The sequence below is a fragment of the Dunckerocampus dactyliophorus genome, chromosome 16 (genome assembly GCF_027744805.1).
Source record: "Dunckerocampus dactyliophorus isolate RoL2022-P2 chromosome 16, RoL_Ddac_1.1, whole genome shotgun sequence".
NCBI lineage: Eukaryota > Metazoa > Chordata > Actinopteri > Syngnathiformes > Syngnathidae > Dunckerocampus > Dunckerocampus dactyliophorus.
This window is the reverse complement of record NC_072834.1, coordinates 10,402,428-10,422,573: the sequence shown is the minus strand read 5'-3', so window position 1 is coordinate 10,422,573 and position 20,146 is coordinate 10,402,428. Positions and strand designations below refer to the sequence as shown.

The following is a 20,146-nucleotide window of genomic DNA, read 5'->3' as shown; positions in this document are numbered from 1 at the left end:
ATTTCTTCGTCTGGTCACAGACCTGTCATCATGTATAAACCGCACCCCACACAGTGTACAGTACATACAACCCTGAATGTAAGGCTACCACTCCACATGTGTTACTATAGTGCATGTACTGTAAGTTAGCATACAGTTACATTGCTTATATACATAGTTCATATTTCATGATTCAACTGTATTTTGCTGAGCACCCTTTCCTATGTGACAGGTAGTTACAGCTCTTGTTCTACGGTTATCATCACACATTTTTTTCATGGGACTATTTGCCATCGTTGGTACCTCTATGCGGTGACATCACCAAAAAAGCCACTGCACTGGATTTCATTAGATGTGCAAGTCGTGCATAGACCAGTCCATCTAATTAGGATGCAGTTTCCCCAGTTCCTTGTCTGCAGAGTAGTCTGCAGTTTCTTGTACTGCCATCAATAGTTTGACCTTGTGTGGCAGTCAGAGGATGCACAGGACACAAGCCACAAAGGTTTGCTACCAGTGCCCCCCAAAGGCTATCTCGGGAAGCAGCTTTGACCTTTGCGGAAGGTTGTCAGCAGCAGACTGAGGCAGACATAGGGAGGGTGGGTGTGGGAGAAGTTGGTCAAGCAAAGGAACAGCAGGATTGTGTCAGGAGTGATCCACATCAGGCAACCTGAGCTGGCGGCTGAGAGGAAATGATGCTGAACCCTAAAGAAAGAGCTTAACATCCTGGCCATGTCACAAAAGATCTACTTTCACTGGGCAAACAGCGTTTCGGTCTCGACACCCTTGATGTAGCCAAAGGTAGCTTTTCCCTTCTACACATGATTTCATCTGCTCTTTTGGAGCTAAAAAGGATAGAAAATATCCAACAGGGTTGTCGTCACATTTCAGGTTTACATAAAAAACACTGGACCAATTTGAATTAGAGTGCGTGGAAAGATAAATTGTAGCTTAAAGTAGAAGTCAGGAACAATTGCGGGTTTTGCTCCAGGGCTCCCCCAGTACATGTGAGGTGTAATTAACTTTAAGAAACTGCTGTGAATAATGTGTGCTAAATCAGTTACCAAAGACATGGGTAGAAGCTAAAGAAGCATGCAGTGGAAGTGCAAGAGATGAGACCTTGGAGCTAAGTGGGTCCATGACTCTCACTCTACCACCGCATACAGCACTGGAGTAGAACAGCATCGCCAGGAACCTCCAAAATTTTTAAAAGATGAAACAGGTCAGACAGACATGAAGGAAAACGCCATTGCTTCGTGCATCAATTATTTTGATTCTAACATTAACAAGTCATCACAAGTCATCACCCAATTTTCACCCAAGATGTTTTCTTGACTCCCTAGTACGTACGTGTTGCGTTTATTGGAGACTAAATTGTACATAGGTGTGACTGTGAGTGTGAATGATTGTTTGTCTGTGTGTCCTGTGGTTGATCAATGGTGACCAGGATGTACCCGCCTCTCACCTAGCGTCAGATGGGATTGGCTCCAGCGCACCTGTTAAGGATAAGCACTAGAAAATGAACGAATGATACAACATCACCTCCCCGATATGTGGTCTGGCGACGGTGGTGTTCCTTACTTATTCTTTGTCACCTGCAGGATGAAGGCAAAATTGGCGTCATCTTCAATGTAGGCACAGATGACATCACTATTGACGAGCCAGCTGTCATGGTAAACGACGGCAAGTACCACGTGGTACGCTTCACACGCAGCGGGGGCAATGCCACTCTCCAGGTGGACAACCATCCGGTCATTGAGCGCTACCCTCCAGGTAAGACCAATGCCTGAGAATGTGTGCCATTTGAAGGCATGTTTACTTCAATCTCTGAATGACTGGATGTTGTAATTCACCTCTGTCACTTGTGCGTCACTCTCTAAAGCTATCTATTAAGTTGCCACCCACATACCCATTATGGACTTTCCATGTTGCATAAACAATCTAATAATGTGACACTGATACACTTGCCTAAAGCTGTCTGGCTAGGTACAGTATATCTGGCAGTGAAAGGACTTTCATTAGTAGCTCTCATTCCTGCAAACTGCGAACATCCTTATGTGCAGTACAATGTAAAAAAAAAACATCTACAGTGGAAACTCGGTTAGAATCCGCCCTGGTTCGCGTGTTTTTCGGTTGACATTGAATATTATGCCAAAATTTGGCCTCGGTTTGCGTACATTTTGCGGTTAGCACACAATATTTTGCGCATCTTGTCGTGTTATTAATACGCTGCGTGAGTCCAAATGTGTTCTTAATGTGCTTTTATCACAAAATGTCCTGTTAGCATCCGGAAGTCAGCGATGTCGTGCGTCTATGATGTCATCAGCGGTTGACTGTAAAAAGTGTTCACACAAAACACGTTTCTATAGTTTTACAATTATAGTTTTATGCATAAAACGATTCTAGATGCAATTACAAAGGGCACTTACACAGGCTGGGTGTTTGTAGGCCCTATTAAAGACGAATGGAAGCGCTAAATGAACATTTAAGGTGACTTTTACCTTCATTGAAGATGTGACTGTTCCCAAAGACATGATGTGGCAGTGAGATCACCTCCTCTCCTCCCAATTCCTCTTCAACACCACCTGCCTGTTTTGTCATGAGTTATTTCTTGAATTGGTTAGCATGTTGGCCACACATTTTGCTTTTCGGACAAATGGCGCTGGTATTGGGCCGCACGGTGGACGAGTGGTTAGCATGTTGGCCACAGTCAGGAAATCGAGGTTAATTGGCGACTGTAAATAGTCCATAGGTGTGAATGTGAGAGTGAATGGTTGTTTGTCTACATGTGCCCTGCGATTGACTGGCGACCAGTCAGTCTCACCCAAAGTCAGCTGTCCAGCATACCCGTGACCCTCGTGGGATAAGCGACATAGAAAATGGATGGATGGGGGTGAGAAACACAATTGAATTCAGGAAATTACTCATGGCGTGGAAGAGGAAGGGCTTGATTTCGCCTCCACATCGTGTTTTTGGGAAGAGTCACATCAAGAATAACATCTTTAATAAAAATAAGCTTAAATGTTCATTTATCCCTTTCATTCATCATTAATATGTATTTAAACGCATTTTGAATTATTTTCTGCATGTAAAACTATCATTTTGTGTTGACAGTTTTGGCTTTCTGGAACAGATTGGATTTACATTATTTCTTCTGGAAATTTTGATTCAGGTAGCATCCCTTTTGGTTAGAGTGGAACCTTCTGGCACAAATTAATGACGCTAACCGACGTTCCACAGCATTCTAAAAATGAAGTTTCATGTTTCCACCAACATGAGGTGCCACAGACTTGTTAACGTCATCTACTATTGTTTGTGGACAAAAAACGTATTACATAAATTCTTACAAAGACTGAAGGGCATCCAGAGGAAATAATGTGATGAGTGGCACCGCACACTGTTATTGACTCCATGCAAACACAGGCAACAAACCCGGAGATGAAATATTGGTCGAAACCTCATTTTAAACCGAAAAGGGATTAAGTCTCGCCCGCCTCTGTACTCGCGTGCCTAATTTTCATGCAGATTGAAAAGGAAAACTCAAACTAGCGTTGTGTAATTACGATGGGCTGCTCTTTAACCTGCTCTGAACCCAGCCAACCTCCTTCTGAGCAGGTGCAGCGGCATGCACGGCTGCAGGAAGTTCCGACTCCTGCCTCCAGCTGCTACTGAGACTGCAAACAAAACCAAAATTGTTCGTTCGCTCCTGCATTTATACACTCGTCGCTCCCGCTTTTGCAATCAGTGCCTTCATCACATCATTGAAAGGTGTCTACAATATGAAGGCAATATTCATCACTTGCTGTGAAGCTTGAACATGGTCTAAGTGACTTAAGCTGTCATGTATGATGCCTCCTCTTCCATGTTACAACATAATCCTAATCCTATTTATACATGCATTACTAGCCCACCACTAAAAACACTGTCTGACATTGAGATGTTTACTTTTACTTTATTGGATATGCATGTATCGATGCCATGCATATTCCCCGGCTTTTTAATGAAGTACATTGATGAAGAAAGAACTGTGTTCATCCAGAACATATCATTATACTGCTTATGTATATGTACACTGTATGTATACATAAAGTTTTAACCAGACATTGTCTTAGTTCCATGAAAAGCCTGTTTCTCTTCAATATATGGACACACGTCATTTGAAAATGCAGACTTTTCATTGGGCAGCGACAATGATATCTACGTATCAACTGTTGGACCTTTGGAGGGTCCATGTTTAACATTTCATTCTTTATTCACACGTCATGATTCTAACATATAATGTGAATAGTGTGAATTTAGTAGGATTTTGTACGTAAACATAATATGCTGTAATTGGTCGAAAATGGTTTAACTCCCATTACATTTTTCTGTATATATTATTATTAAATGATTTTTCATGAACCAATTATTTTTGAAGGATTTGCAGGTCGCTGGATGTATTGAATGACCCGTACTCTCCGTACGATTTCCTACTAAATTGATCAATATGAAGTGTCACCAATAATGTTTCTGTTTCTGCATATTATCTATTTAGATTGTCCTGATTGCTTTTTGTTTTTCATGCTGCTAACTGAATTAACCTGTTTCTTTTTTGTATGAAGTACAAAGTATAAACCAGCCTTTATAATACTAACTAGTGTAGCTATAAATAGCCTAAACTGGACATCTCTAATTATAAAAAAAGAAATAAACCTCAGTAAGGATTTAACATTTAACTGGCAGTTGATAACTTGTTAAAGCTGTTAGCCTTTATTATAACTCTGTTTCTAACTCTGTGATCTTTCAGCTTGCAGACTTTAACCTTTAACCTGTCTCTCCAAATTCTCTGAAGGACACTTTGATAATGAGCGACTGGCTATTGCTAGGCAAAGAATCCCGTACCGACTCGGTCGGGTAGTTGACGAGTGGCTACTCGATAAAGGTAAAAACCAAAATAATTGATTGGTTAATTAATCCTTGAACTAACTAGTGAATAACCTTTCCCCACCACGAGAGGTGCAGCACCACAAGACAAGCATGACAAGGATGGTCTCATACAAATGTGCACCACCCACCATTTTAATTGGACTTTATAGTGCCTGTCACTGATGATGGCCGCAAATTCACTCACTACTAAAAAGTCGCCAATTTCTGGAAGTCTTTCTTCCTTGTCACCCTTCCACCTTGTGGACAAGCTGCACCCTTAACAAGATTTTAAACAAATGAACTAAAAACACATAACCCATGCCTAACCCTCCATCGCCCCTCTTAACCACTGCTTTAACTTACGAGGGAGTATTAGGGCCACACTGAAGAGAATAAAAATGAATAATAAAACTTTGACGAACAAGTGATAGAATTTGTGAGAATAAAGGTTACATTTTCCTAGAAAAAAGTGGGAATATTACAAGACTGTGTAGTTTTATGTTATGAGAATACATTTGTTAAATTGTGAGAAAAAAGTCAAACTTTTGCAAGAAAAAAGTTATAATATTATGAGAAAAACGTGTTTATTTACTATTTTTAAAAAAAGAAGTTATAGAATCGTAAAATAGTCATAATTGTACAAGAATAATGAGACGAAAGTCATAAAATGACATGAAGAAAGGTGTTGCGCAAATAAAGTCGATATATTATGAAAAAATATAGATATATGTATATATATTTGTAAGACAATAACAGTGTAATATTACAGGAAAAAAATGTGATTTTATGTGAAGTGGTAATATTACGTGGAAAAATTCTGAAAAAAAATCATATTTTACAATAATACCGTTGCAATTCTCCAGGAAAATAATTATATTACAAGAATAAAATACAGTGTATAAGCAATAATATAAAATATTTCAATAAAAAATGTCATTTTAGGAGAATAATATTATGTGGCAAAAAAAAAGGTAATATTTTGTTTTAATAGTATGAGAAAAATGTTTTACTATATGAGAAAAAAAAATTGATTTAACGAGAGGAAAGTCATAATATTACATGAAAAAAGGTGTTGTTTTATAGGAATAAAGTCGATATATTATGAGAAAAATATGTATAATTGTAAGCCAATAAAACTATAATATTACGGGAAAGAACATGTAATTTTATGTGAATTTTATGTGAAAATTCAGAGAAAAAAATCATAGTTTTACAGTAATACCATTGCAATAGTCCAAGAAATAATTATTTTCCAAGAATAAAATACAGTAATATGAAATATTTCAATTAAAAATGTCATTTTACGAGAGTAATATTATGTGGCAAAATGTCATAAGAGTACGAGATTAACACAAAAGTATACCTGCTTTAAGATGAGGACTGTTGAGGATGTTGCCAAGTTAGACTTTAGTATAAGTGTGGCAAACAATGAAGGAGCAACACCACCATCAGTACGATCATTTAGCGTGATTGGACTTGTCTATTCTTGAGAAAGAAGTACAAGCACTGAAATCACCTTTCTAAAACCACAAATATTGAATACTCTTACCTGATTAATACTGTATATAGAATGGCTGTTGCCTTCGTTTGGGAAATGCATATTAAGATGACGACATTCTTCTCATGATATTTCAACCTTTTCTTGTTATTTTAATGTTTTTTCCGTTTCAATGTGGCCATAATACTCCTTCGTATTAACTAGATGTGTAACTGTGTGCAATAAATTGTTTTATAATCTTTTAAAATGTTGTGCTACACTTTGACTCGTGACAGTAAAATGTGAAATAAACTCCCGATGAAATCCAAACTTCTGGATGTGATGGCCCTAAGTGAACCGTTCCCCTCCCCGTGTTCCCAGAGGCCTCGTGTTGTTGGCTTCCTGTGTGACCATGTCACAGTCCCCCAGCTCCACTATAGCCTGTGACAAAAGAGCCCTGACAGGCTGCTGAAATGGATCACTGTTTGCAGCCCTTTTGCTAATAAGTATTCTCCTGAAACGGGCCCATTACTGCAGTCCTCTCTCTGATGTAGCTTATCAGTGTAGCTGCTGTCAGTGGTGCTGTTACAAGACATTGTCCCTCTCTGGAGGTAAAACAATCGGACTGGAGGGGAACTCACAGCGCTTCGTGTTTTTAATAGCTGCTGAAGTCACTAGTCAGTGGAGTTTAGCCTCCACTGTTTGGCTTTTTCACTGTGCTGAAGTCTATAAAATGACTTCAGTTTTCATGGTAAAGGTTACAACATAAATACCCTGCCCTTTACATACAGTGAGAATTATAAATATACTTTATCAAAACACATAAATAGGGATTTAAATATAACCACCGACCCGTTTATTGTAACCTGCATGATCCAAGTTATAAACCCTAAATCACTAAATATCACTTAGACTCACCTATGGGGTGCAACTCTCATGACATGACTTTTTCATATCTGCTTTACCTGTTTCTGCCCCTTTCTATCAACCTCTGTCTGCCTGGCTTGTAGGGAGACAGCTGACCATCTTTAACAGCCAAGCCGCTATTAAAATCGGCGGCCAGGACAAGGGTCGGCCCTTCCAGGGTCAGATCTCCGGCCTGTACTACAACGGGCTGCAGGTGCTCAAACTGGCAGCTGAGAACGACCCCAGCGTGCAGGTGGAGGGCAACCTGCGTCTAGTGGGCGATGCGCTCTCCGTGTTGACCACCGACACCACCTCCGCCACACCGTTGGCGGTCTCCGACATGTCCACCACCATCATGGAGACCACCACCACAATGGCGACCACCACCACCCGTAGGCAGCGGTCACCCAGCTTGAGGGAGAGCATCTCTAAGGTCAGACTTTCAGTAGTTCAGTGAGCATACTGTGCATTCAAAGCCATGGTACCTATTTGGCTCACCACGGCTCTACTGCCAAACCCGGTAGCAACATTGTAACATTTTAGAACACACAACAAAAAATGGCCAAACTAAACAAGCACATGCTAATAACTCTACATTAAACTAACTATATGCTGCAGTCTAATACTCCAGTCTCCACTTCTTCGCGCCTCCACTGTTGTTGTTTCATAGTGTGTCACGTTCCGACTGACCAGTATTTGCACTTTTCATAGCAAAACTGCTCAGTAGTTACTTAAGCAATGTTTACACTTGCACACATTTTGCATCCGCATTGTCCCGCAACTCACCGTGGCAATGCATGTCATTTAGGTGGCACGCCTGAAAAGGTTGAAGACTAGTTTAAGCACTGTTTACGCACTTGGCACTCAATTCATGACCGAGAGTGATGCGCATTGGCACGAATTGCCACACCCCCGCATGACTTATACATACACCTAAGCCAAGTACTGTTTATGTCTGGTGTACGACGCATTGTTCTCGCATGGGTATGCATTGTCACACCATATCCCGCATCCGTGAAGCAGCCGTGGCATTATTTGGTCCCGCTTTGTCTCGCGTGACGCAACAGCAGGCACCACCCCTAGCTTCATTTGCAAGGGACCTACAAGATGTTGAACTCCAGAGAAGAACTTCTCATTTCAGAAAAGAAAGGTAAGTCGATGTTATCTCGTAGTTGCAGAAAGACAATGTACACCGAGCAGGAAGAAGGCATAGAAAAAAGAAGGTACGGACAGTGTGGGGGAGGGAATTGCTGAATAGAATGGTTCACGACCACTTCACTCATTGGCACGTCATTGCAAAATGCATGCAAGTGTAGACTCGGCTTTACTTTTTTATTTTTGTGTCACGTGTGGGCATGCCCACCAGTTGCTAGGTAGCATTCATGGTCTGTCATCATTTGTGCCGCCGAGCCCAGTAAAACAATACAGTACAAAAAAAATTGCACACCAATCATGCCCACTACTGTACGTCATTTCCTTGGCAACGGGGGCGCAGTGGACTTCATTGCCAAATCAGCAGAGAACAGACCGGGAGATGTGGCAGAAACAGAGCCATATTCAGATTGGTAGCTTGATTAGATCGACACGAAAGGCCTTTATTTCAAAGACAGCAGCACGAGGCACCTTTTTTACTATGGAATTACTAGTTTGTATTGTTTTGGTGTCATTTATGTATAATTTGTTTTCAATGTCCCTTTTATGCCGTGCGCTCAGACATTCCTTGAAATTCATGGAAACACAATGGCGCTGTAATAATGTGAGGTTTTAGAATCAGGGCACATTATGCAGAGAAATATTCAGAGGGAAAGTCAAATTTTAAAAAAATCCCTCATTGTGGGACTCAAGTATTATGACTAATTCAAATTTCAGGGTCTGAGGGCTCACAGGAGGATTAACGGTGTGGTCTATTGTGTGTGGGTTCCACTGCGCATGAACACTTGCAGTGTTTAACGGGAGCTGGAGGCCAAAGGTGCCGCTAAAGCTTGAAATTGACCTCTAACTTACAAAGAAAAACTCGGGCACTGATAACCTTAGAGTTGTCCAGCATCTATTGTGTGATGTGTGTGTGTGTGCGTGTGTGTGTGTGTTTGTGCGTGTGCATATGCGTCCGTGTGCGTGCCTGTGTGTGTGTGCTACACTAGGGTGACCAAACATCCTGTTTTCACAGGACATGTCCTGTTTTCACATCCTGTCCAGGCTATCCTGGGGTTTTTTAGAAAGTGATGAAAATGTCCGGCTTTTCATTGTTTTTCATTGGGCATTAAATTGAACAGCATGAGGGCACTGTGACGTAACTGCTGAGAGACAGCCATGCGAGCGGCTTTTTGAATTAGTGTTGCCGAAAAGCAGCAAAAAGTCAAAGAAAAAGCAAAACATATGCACCGGGTTAATCCTCTGACGCTTCCTGAGTTAAAGTCCTTTAAAATTGGGGACATCATGCAAAACGGTGGTTCAAATTCCCAAGTTCTTGTGACTTTAGAGTGCACATTTTTAATTTTTCAAATATTTGACCTCAGGTTCCTGTGTCATTCTGTTATACAGCAATCCCTCGTTCATCGCGATTCATTGGTTCCAGACCCGACGGTGATTCCTTCTTTATAAATGGAGTATATTTTTAGTTATGGCATAAAAAACCTGTTTACAACCTTCTAAATACGTTTTTTTAACACTAGAGCCCTCTAGACATGAATAACACCCATATAGTCACTTTTACATTTGTATTACCCAATATAGTAGCACTAATCAGAGAAAATAAGCCATTTAAGACAGAAATAAAACTGGTGCTCATGGGCTTTGCAATCGATGTGTTCCAGTGTTAGTAGGGGGAGCAGAATGGGTGACGGACAGGAAGTGACACAACAATAGCCCATGTTATTATTATTATTATTATTATTATTATTATTATTATTATTATTATTATTATTATTATTATTATTATTATTGTGCCTGTTGTGAGATAATTTAAACCTGCAATAAAAGCCTGTTGATCAAGTCTGGTGCTTGTCTCATTGAACAATTACCAACACCGAGTGAACAATGTACGGTGGAATACTACATTGACAATTTGAATCACCTTCTTAATGGTTTATACGGGATTTGTATTTTAGTATATTCATAGTAGACATTGTTAGGCTTTAGGCTTTAAGCAAACAATATGTAAATATTGCTTAAATATGCATGTTTTTTAATGCATAAAACAGCATGATGTATTAATTAATATATGTTTGAAAAATCATGATAGAGTGAAGCTGCAAAATTGGAACCGCCATGTGGCAAGGGATGACTGTATAACACTTTTCTGTCCATACAGTGAAGGCATACGTTAAATGTATTGAAATTATAAGGCATCTTTGAGGAAACTTTGAGTGTCATTTCAGTATGTCGTTACTGGGCCAAGTGTCCTGGTTTTCGGTAATCAAAATATGGTCACCCTACGCTACAGTAAAGACATACCCATTTTCATTGTACAGGACCTCTTTGAATGGAATGTAGTAGATCTACCTTAACAGTAAAGATGTTTGTAGTCATTACTGGATTCATTTTTTCAGCGTATTTTGAAATGCTAACAACACGAATGATTTTAAGTAGTGCTTCAAAGCTGCTGCTACTGGATTTCAGCAGGTTTCATTTGCATTTTTCTTGTCTGGTGCCCCTTTTACCTTTAAATTGCCTTTCATATATTTTCAATTTATCCAAGTGAACCGGCTATTCACTGCTCAGCTCAGGTTTGTACTCAGTCTCTGTGCGCCCAAAGCCCCTTTCTGCGCAAAACGAACAACATCGATTTAGCGTGAGGTAATTTGTTATTGCAGTATTGAAGTACCAGTAAGAGATGTACGGATGCAGGCTTCATAGAAGCAAACCATAAGCTCTGTTTAGCTGAGCACTAATTTCCTTTCGTGGAGCTCTTCCTTTTGTTTATGAACACAAAACGTCCACCGTGGGGGCAACGAATGAAAAGCAGCTGAATATGCGCACATTATCTATTTGTTCTCTCACCAGCATTGCTCCGAGCTAAAAACACTGAAGTGGCACATTCTAAGACACTGCAGTGTTTCTTCTTCATAAGCCACATGCCCGCAGAGTGCAGCTAGCGGTGGGACTGAGAGTTTGTTAAATCAGCTTTTTTTGTGCTTTTTTTTTCCACACAGCCTCAAAACTCAGATGATATTCTGGTGGCATCAGCCGAGTGTCCAAGTGATGATGAAGACCTGGAAGAGTGTGAACCAGGAACAGGTGGGTCTTCTATGGTAACAATAGATGTGTCAAAGTCAGGGACGTAGGTATATCATGGCGCACCTCATTCAAAGCCTTCAAGTGTGTAAAACTGTATTTTCTTCCATGTTGTTGCCAGGTGCAAATAACACCAGGGTGTGCAATTAGCACCAGGTCCAAAAACATTGGCATCAGCAGCTGTGGCTGTAGGAAACCTCCTGATGTAGTGTTTATTAACTCCCCAAAAGGCAGAAGCTGCATTTTTGATCATGAGTGGTCAGCATCCAGCAAAGTGATCTACCTCTGCATGCACTGGTACTCCGGTGTTGGTGTGAAACTGCATCTTACACTTGTGATACTGTTGTTAACAATGAACTCATCAGCAGTATTAATGCTCGCTTAGCATTTTGCGCCTTAGTGTTATTACACCATTGGTTGTGTTGCTGCTCAATGTTATTTTGCACGGCAAAAATAACTAGATTAACATGTATTTTGGTGTCATGAGCGCTTTAAGGTTGTGTCACAACCCTTCCTTACTATTACTATGACTATTACTATAGTTCTATTAATTGCATCACAGTGCAGTGCAAAACAAATCCTAAATTCTCATGAGCACGACCTCCAGTGTTATGGAGTCATTCAGAGTGAACGACAGAGAGGAGAGCAGCAAGTGTTGGGAATGAAGGAGTCTTCCCATATTATTAATATGACTTCAGCAATATTTTGTTGTCGACTCAGACTTTGATAAAAGCACCTCAAAGACTGAAATACCAAAACTGAGATGGTGGTGACTGTGCAAAGCACAGCATGGCATGACCCGTGTGGATAATAAAACATCTGTGTACATACAGCAGATACATGGGCATTGAGATTTATTGCATGGGAGATACACTATCTATATTTTTGGTTCCTCCTTAAAATAGAGTGTCGGTGATGTCGGTCCTTCCCTTTAAGTGCGACCTGCACACGTGTATAAACCACATGGTAATACAGTATAGTTCTGCTTGTTGTGCGTTATGTGCTTCTGTCATTTGTTATCTGCTTTCAGGGGTTGTCTTGTGTGTTTGTGTCCTTGCTGCACACCCACACATTGACTCTGCATAAGACCCACATACTTATACAGCCAAGCGGTGGCTTTCGTTTGTTGCAGTAAATGTTGAATAGCCTCATAATGTCAAATGATCATTATAAAGAAACTATCACTTAATTGTAATTTATTCTTGGCTGATATTCTACTTAATGAGCAGATTGTGCCTCAAACATAATGAGCGCAACTGTTCAGGCAGAATTTGAATGTTGTTCTAATTTAGGATCCCCCTACCTTTTCTGTTTCCCTTTTAGGAGGTGAATTAGTGTTGCCTATTATAACAGTGGATTCCCTTGAGCCCCCATCCATCGCCACCCGTTACCCTGTCATCCCTCCTCCCCCTACCCTCCTATCCCCCTTCGAAACCACCAAAGAGTCCGTGATACTACCCCCTCACCCCTCCTGCCCCCCGGACCAGGAGGACTGTGGCGAGCCGGTGGAGGTCTCGGCCTTCGGCTCCGGGGAGATGACGGAATCAGATGACGAGGACTTTTACAATAATAACAACTCCCCTTTGGTCACTGACAGGACAGTCCTTCCGCCACCTCCTGCCGCAGGCGAGGGCGGCGTACAGAAACCCCGCCCCTTACCCCCTTATGTTCCCACCACCAACCCTGACCAGCTCCACATCCCCGCAGGCAAAATGAACACCCGTGACCAGGTGCTTCTGCCCCCTGCTCCCCCATCCTCCCGAAACACACCGGGACTAACTTACCCCCCCAATTTTCCCCATGTGCCCACAGCCGACCCCACAGCCTCCGACGAAAAGAGCCAACCGGGCGCCGTGGAGGTGATCAGGGAGTCGAGTAGCACCACGGGGATGGTGGTTGGTATCGTGGCTGCTGCTGCTCTCTGCATTCTAATCCTCCTCTATGCCATGTACAAGTACCGCAACCGGGACGAGGGCTCCTACCCAGCAGACCAGAGCCACAATTTTGCCAACAATTTTGCGGTGGAAGGCAACGGCACGGTGGTCAAAGACAAAAGCACAGCAACGGCCTCTGTGGCCAAGGCAATCACAAAGGGCAAAAAGAACAAGGACAAAGAATATTACGTATGAATAGGCGGGCGAGGACTGAGAGGATAAGAGGGTACTCCACTTTCAACTCACTTGTATTTCTTGTTTTTTTATTCTGGTTGACCATCAAAGACATTTCACAGGTCACTTAAGGCAACCGTGCAATGTAGGCTGCAGCTAACACTAACATTTCCCTCACAGCTCCAATAATGCTCTCATTCGGCATCCACTTCTTGTTACTGCATCATTTTTATGTGTTAACAAGCTAGACAGAGACAGACTGCATATCTAGTGTTGCTGTCTGCACTAGTATGCAGTAGCAGATATGATGCAGTGAAAGGAAGGGAGCTGGATTTGCCTTAGTGTTTTGTAAACTGTCTTAAGTCTTAATGTCCCCCATTATGATACAGTGGCAAGTGAACACAGCCCTGTTAAAATAGAAGATTTCAGTGTGCAATAAGTGGTTGCGTAATAGATCAGAATGGCACATCTGGATTTGTCAAAAGTGCTCCGGATCTTTTATATCAGTGGTTCGCAACTGTTTTGGCAGCGGGACCCACCATCACCCTCAGTGACAAGCAGTGATCCGAATTGAGGACACTTTTTAAGTCAAACATTTCAAATATTTTATATGTAAAGGGACTCGTGCTTTTTGGGGGGGGCTGCCTCGGCTGGCTGCCCAAGTGCAGAGCAGAGGCAAGAACGCAAGGTGTGTTCGGTGGGTCATTATATTTGATTTATTTATTCATCTTTTGCCCAGGCAAGGCTCCATGAGCCAGTTTTGGGTCTTGACCCACCAGTTGAGAATCGCTGTTCTAGATGAGGCGGGCCTGTCTTGTGCACTGCCCCTTAAGATCATCCTATTGGATTTACGCCTGTGCTTTGGCTTTCATTTCCTTTGGATGATTTGGATGTATGCTTGGGCTCATTGTCATGCTGAAACGTGAAATTCCTTTTGAGCAGTGGACATATAGTAAGTGCTTTCCACTCAGCTGATTTGGTTTTGGTGGCAATTGGCCTAAGGTCGCCGAAGATCAAAGCTGATCAGTAACAAGGTCAAAAATGTATTTGCAGCAAACCACATTGAGTGGTATGTCAAATTAAAGCCCTTGATGAGGGCTTTCCAGATATGCAATCATTTTGTTAATATACCCTTATATTGAAACATAATCACCAAAAACATATATTATAACTCAAATAGCTTACCAAAATCCACCACAAAACCACTTGATGATCACCATGTATGTACAGTATATTGGCTTTGGAGCTTTTTAAGTGTTATCATGGTTAGGATAAAAGTCAGGGCTGCCCCTGGCCAAACTGGGGCCCAAAGCAAAATTTTAGTTTTTTTCTCTCCTGCCTCGGGCTGACTAGGTGCTCAGTGCCTCACGGCAGCGATGCACATCCTTTACACATGCAGAGAATAGACCCCCTTGTCCCTAGTGCATATTCTGCGTGGTGCCAGGGGTATCCCTGATCTAATGTCAGTCCAAAGTCAACTTACATTTTGGATAACCTATGGTCTCCACACTTGGTGGACATATAGTAACTAGATAGCTCAGCAGATTAGTTTTGGGTTGCAATTGACCTTAACCTTAGGGAGTTGCCTAAGGTTAACGTTTACTAGTAACTAGGTCAAAAATGGGCCGCACAGTGGCCTAGTGGTTAGCATGTTGGCCAACACAGTAACCATCTGGAGATCGGGTTTGATTCTCCCTTGGGCATTTCTGTGTGGAGTGTGCATGTTCTCCCCGTGTGTGCGTGGGTTTTCTCCGGGTACTCTGGTTTCCTCCCACATCCACAAAAAAAAACCATGCAGGTGAGGTTAATTGGCGACTCTAAAATTGTCCATAGGTATGAATGTGAGTGTGAATGGTTGTTTGTCTATATGTGCCCTGCGATTGGCTGGCGACCAGTCCAGGGTGTACCCCGCCTGTCGCCCGAAGTCAGCTGGGATAGGCTCCAGCATACCCCCGCGACCCTAAAGAGGAGAAGCGGTATAGAAAATGGATGGATGGATAGGTCAAAAATGTACTTACGGCAACCCACCAGACTCCATCGTTTACCGTAGTAAACTCACTCTACTTTTTCTACATGACATGACCGGTATTGTAACAGGGGTGTGTTCACTTACTATATCCACTGTACATGAAGCAGAACATGAAGCTGACTTCCTGTAGAAGAAGAGCAGAATGCAGAATTTGTGAACAGACTCAAAAAAAGGGAAGCCTTTTATTAAAAAAGACATCATCTCTTCAGCCTCCATGTATGCATAATGCATAATGTGGGTTTAAAGCCCCCCACCCCACCCCCAGCCTGCCCTGCCTCTGTCCGCAAGAGATGATACTTGGATGAAAAATACAGGATTTTTTTAAAAAGGGAAGTGAACATGCACTCTGGCTGGTGAACCTTACACTAAGACGGATGGAAACCATTTATTTGTGTGTGGTCGGTGTCGCGTTTCATTCCAATTAGGGGTAAATGTGGCAGGTATATCTCTGTAAACATTGCTTGTATGTATATATAGAGCCTAACACACTCAAGAAGAGTTGCGGATGCAAAGGTATGGAGAAGAATCAGCATCCGAGATGCTTCCCCACCCCCGTTCACTCACAGCTTTCATAAAACGATGTGACCCACAAATTCGGGGCTGCGTGGGAGAACATTTTCCCATCCTGGCTTATCGGAAAGTGACAGTGAAGCCAGCTCACTCTCCACCTTCCTTAAAAAACTGTCAAGAGATGATCCAAAAGCACACAGGAAATGTAAACATATCGTGGAGACATAGATATTTCTTGTAAAGCAGCCAAACATGTATTGTTTTCTTTTCTATCAGTGACTTAAAGACTATTCCATGAGATAAATAATTAATGATGTGTGAACTGTATTGCTATTTCTCTGATATTTCGATGTACCTTGTCACTGCTCCTCCTAACACGTTCCATCTTAGATTGCCTTTGACTCAAACAAAAAGCACACTCTCCTCTGATAGCTGCAAACATCTCGTGTCCCTGCATTATTCATGGCTTCAATTAAGCTGAGAAAACACAAGGATGGGACAAAGAAATGTTTTTTTTTGTTGTTTTGTTTTATTGCATTGTGCATTTTATATGTGCTGAATCTGTTACTCAATGGATCTAATAATATAAAGCCATCTCCTCTGTTGGGTTCTGTCTACACTGACTTATTATTCATGCTATGTGGTTACCTGTTACTTTTTTATGAAAAGTGCCATTCGACGTGAGCTGCTCTGTGCTCGGAAAATACTCCATTCCTCACTCATTGCTATTGTATAGTGTTCATGTGAAATGGGTCTCAATATGTGTACAGAACGTGCATAAAGATAAAAAATACACTTGATGATATACTTTGTACACACTTGTGTTATGTGTGCTGCTTCTTGGACAAAATGCACTTTTTATTGACGGTAATGGCATTTTCTTTTTGTTTATTTATTTCAAACACCCTTGACATGAATGTACAGTACATCACGTTTACACATCTACACAAAATTCTACATGTCTGAAAAGGAAGACGCAGGGTTTATTCAAGTCTACCCCTTCCCAAGTCATTTTTTAATGAATTCGGAGAAAATAGCTAGAGAATGTGTAACGATGGATAAATATCTTATGCAGTGAAAAATAATAATAAATACATATAAAATAAATCCAATGAATTTATGAATGATAAATACAGGGGTGGAAAACCTGCCTAAAACATTGTATAATGTATGCAGGATATAGCAGTAGACTAGACAAAAACGTATTGAATAATGATAAACGAATGAAATCGGGATACGTTAATGAATGCACAGGCCTTCAAAGAACTAAAACATGATTTATGATTGAAATAAGTAAAGCAATTATGGATTTAATTAAAGCGTAAATCACGTGACCGCTACATAGTACATCATGGTGAGCGCTAAAAGGTTACACTCTTTCTACATGCAGGTTAAATCCATTCAATAAATTCCCACTAGTCGTCTTCCGCAGTGCTCACAGTTTGCCAGCGAGGCGTTCAACACAGAAGAACAGCATTTCACGCAAGTTGCAGGTCATGATATCTTTCACAAACGTCTCTTACACTTGAGTTTCATCATCATCCTCTCTCGCTCTCTTTTCCTTCTCCTCCTACCCTCCCCTTCAGGCGACGCCTCAGTCTGGCTGCTTAATGCTGTGATGTCCAATATTTATTATACGACTGAAATGCTGTAGTGGAGGTTTTTGTCCCATATATAAGCACAAAACACTTATAGTGTGGAGGATATACATTTTCAACAGTGGGTAGTAGAGGAATAGATGGGGTGGGTGTGGAGGGTATGCATTACAGGAAATAGAAAGAAAAATACATATTTAAATAAATATATCTTCAGAATATATTGCATAATATATGATAGGTACGTTCTACATGTGGATTTGCCCTCAGAGTGAGCATTTACACAGAACATATCATGTGCATATCAATAATGTCTGTTAATATTGTTGCATCTATCAATCACAGATGTGATGTATGACACGTCTACACTACACATGAGAAAAACCCTCAAAAGTGGAGTAATAATTCATTAGTCCGGTCTTCCGTCATTGTAATGGACGCCTTCTGTATGAGTTTCAAACATGGTGAGGGGGGGGTGAAAAAACAATGCTCATCTGTGTGTTCAGCAGCAGTGATGGCTTTTGTGTTGTTGGACTACCCCCTGCTGAAAAAACAAAGAACTGTAGGATGAGGAGACATCTTATTAGCGCCACAAAGAGGATTGTTTTCAGAGCTGTTGATTATTTTTGACAAAGGCAAGCATGGAAATCTGTGGGCTTGTTTGTTTGTCTTACTTCAAATCTCTCCCGTGGCCCTGCAAAGATGTTCTGCACGATGCCAATTTTTCTACCAATCTTGCTCAAATTTTGAAGACGTGTTCGGCAGTCAGTTCTGTGGCGATTGGAATGTACACCCTGAAATTTTTGGTATTGTTTTTTTGTAGAGCGCATTGAGCCGTGCGAGAAATTTCAAGTCACTCCAACGTTTGGGGGTGAACTTTGGTGTTTAATGCCATCCTCTTTTTATGCCGCTTATCCTCACTAGGGTCGCCGGGATGCTGGAGCCTATCCCAGCTGACTTCGGGCACATATAGACAAACAACCATTCACACTCACATTCATACCTATGGACAATTTAGAGTCGCCAGTTGACCTAACATGCATGTTTTTGGAATGTGGGAGGAAACCGGAGTACCCGGAGAAAACCCACGCACGAGGAGAACATGCAAACTCCACACAGAGATGCCCGAGCGAAATTCCAACCCAGGTCTTCTCGATTTCCTGACTGTGTGGCCCACATGCTAACCACTCGGCCACCAGCGCCATTTGTCCGAAAAGCAATAACACAGATAATACAGCAGGGGTGCATTGTTTTCACAAAAAAAGAAGAGTAGAAGAGTTGAGAGCTGAAATGATGATGGAAATTATCCTCTTTGTAATTATGCCACAGAAGCCTAAAACACCCAAATCAAACCAAAGCAAAGGTATACATTTTTTAAGCACATTTGTTATTGGGCCTTTTTGCACAAATACGTTGAGCATGGTCAAAGGTTCAAGACCATGGGCCAAGGAAGAACTATTTTCCCACCCAAACTTTCTGGTGCAGATCCAGCATTTTTCCCACATTTTTGATCATTGAAAGGGCATTTGGGGGTTTTTGGGGGGGCATTTTTGTGTACTGCACATGAGGAGTATTCCTAATCTCTTGGTTCTTTTAGAAACATAGGAACGCAACATGTTAAACATCAGCCACATTAACAAACACACAGTTACATTAAATTAAATTAAATTCAATATAAGATCTTTAAATGTAAATATAATATTAAATATACCATTTTGGCTACCTTAGCAACATGGGTGGGACAAAATATAAAACAGCAGCCACATTAATAAATGTACTGTTAATTGACATACAAAAAAAAATCATTAAATATTGTTACCATCCATCCATCCATTTTCCTCCGCTTATCTGGGAACACCGAGGAGTTCCCAGGCCAGCTGTGAGACATAATCCCTCCAGCCTGTCCTAGGTCTGCCCCAGGGCCTCCTCCCAGCCAGGCATGCCCAGAGCACCTCACCAGGGAGTCATCCAGGAGGCATCTGGACTCTGAGTCACCTCAACTGGCTCCTCTTGATGTGAAGGAGCAGCGGCTCTAAACTTGAGGGGACGAAGGCCAAGCAGCATATCGTTACATTCAATTTGGTTTTTTAAATTTAATTAAAATTCTGGTTATCTTAGCAACATGGTAGGGGGGAAATATGAAACGGCAGCTACATTAATAAACAAATGGTTCAATTCAATAACATCCAAAAATATGTTTAATTAAATGTAATAAAAAAATGAAACTGTGGTTGTCCAAGCAACATGGGTGGGGCGACATTAATAATATTGTTAAATTAAATTCAATACAAAAAACGAATAATTCAATATTGTTAAATTAAATGAAATTACAAATAAATAAAATACATTTGTGGTTATCTTAGCAACACAAAAGAGGCACCATATTAAACTGCAGCCATATTAATAA

At 41.2% G+C, this 20,146-nt stretch overlaps 1 protein-coding gene across 13 annotated transcripts in view; it reads left to right on the top strand.

Moving 5' to 3' along the window:
• The window catches only part of LOC129169290 (neurexin-2-like), a 217,883-nt gene extending 200,859 nt beyond the window's left edge, over positions 1-17,024 (top strand). For 3 of the 13 annotated variants that reach the window (XM_054755572.1, XM_054755569.1, XM_054755568.1), the window contains 5 exons: positions 1,578-1,749; positions 4,808-4,897; positions 7,369-7,697; positions 11,416-11,500; positions 12,821-17,021. In XM_054755572.1, coding sequence (XP_054611547.1) covers positions 1,578-1,749; positions 4,808-4,897; positions 7,369-7,697; positions 11,416-11,500; positions 12,821-13,626 — 1,482 coding nt within the window. In that variant the 3' untranslated portion in view covers positions 13,627-17,021. Of the gene's footprint in view, positions 1-1,577; positions 1,750-4,807; positions 4,898-7,368; positions 7,698-11,415; positions 11,501-12,820 lie in introns of all 13 variants that reach the window. The other 10 variants (XM_054755574.1, XM_054755573.1, XM_054755575.1 and 7 more) reach the window with 9 other exon arrangements.
• Positions 17,025-20,146: the final 3,122 nt, after the last annotated feature.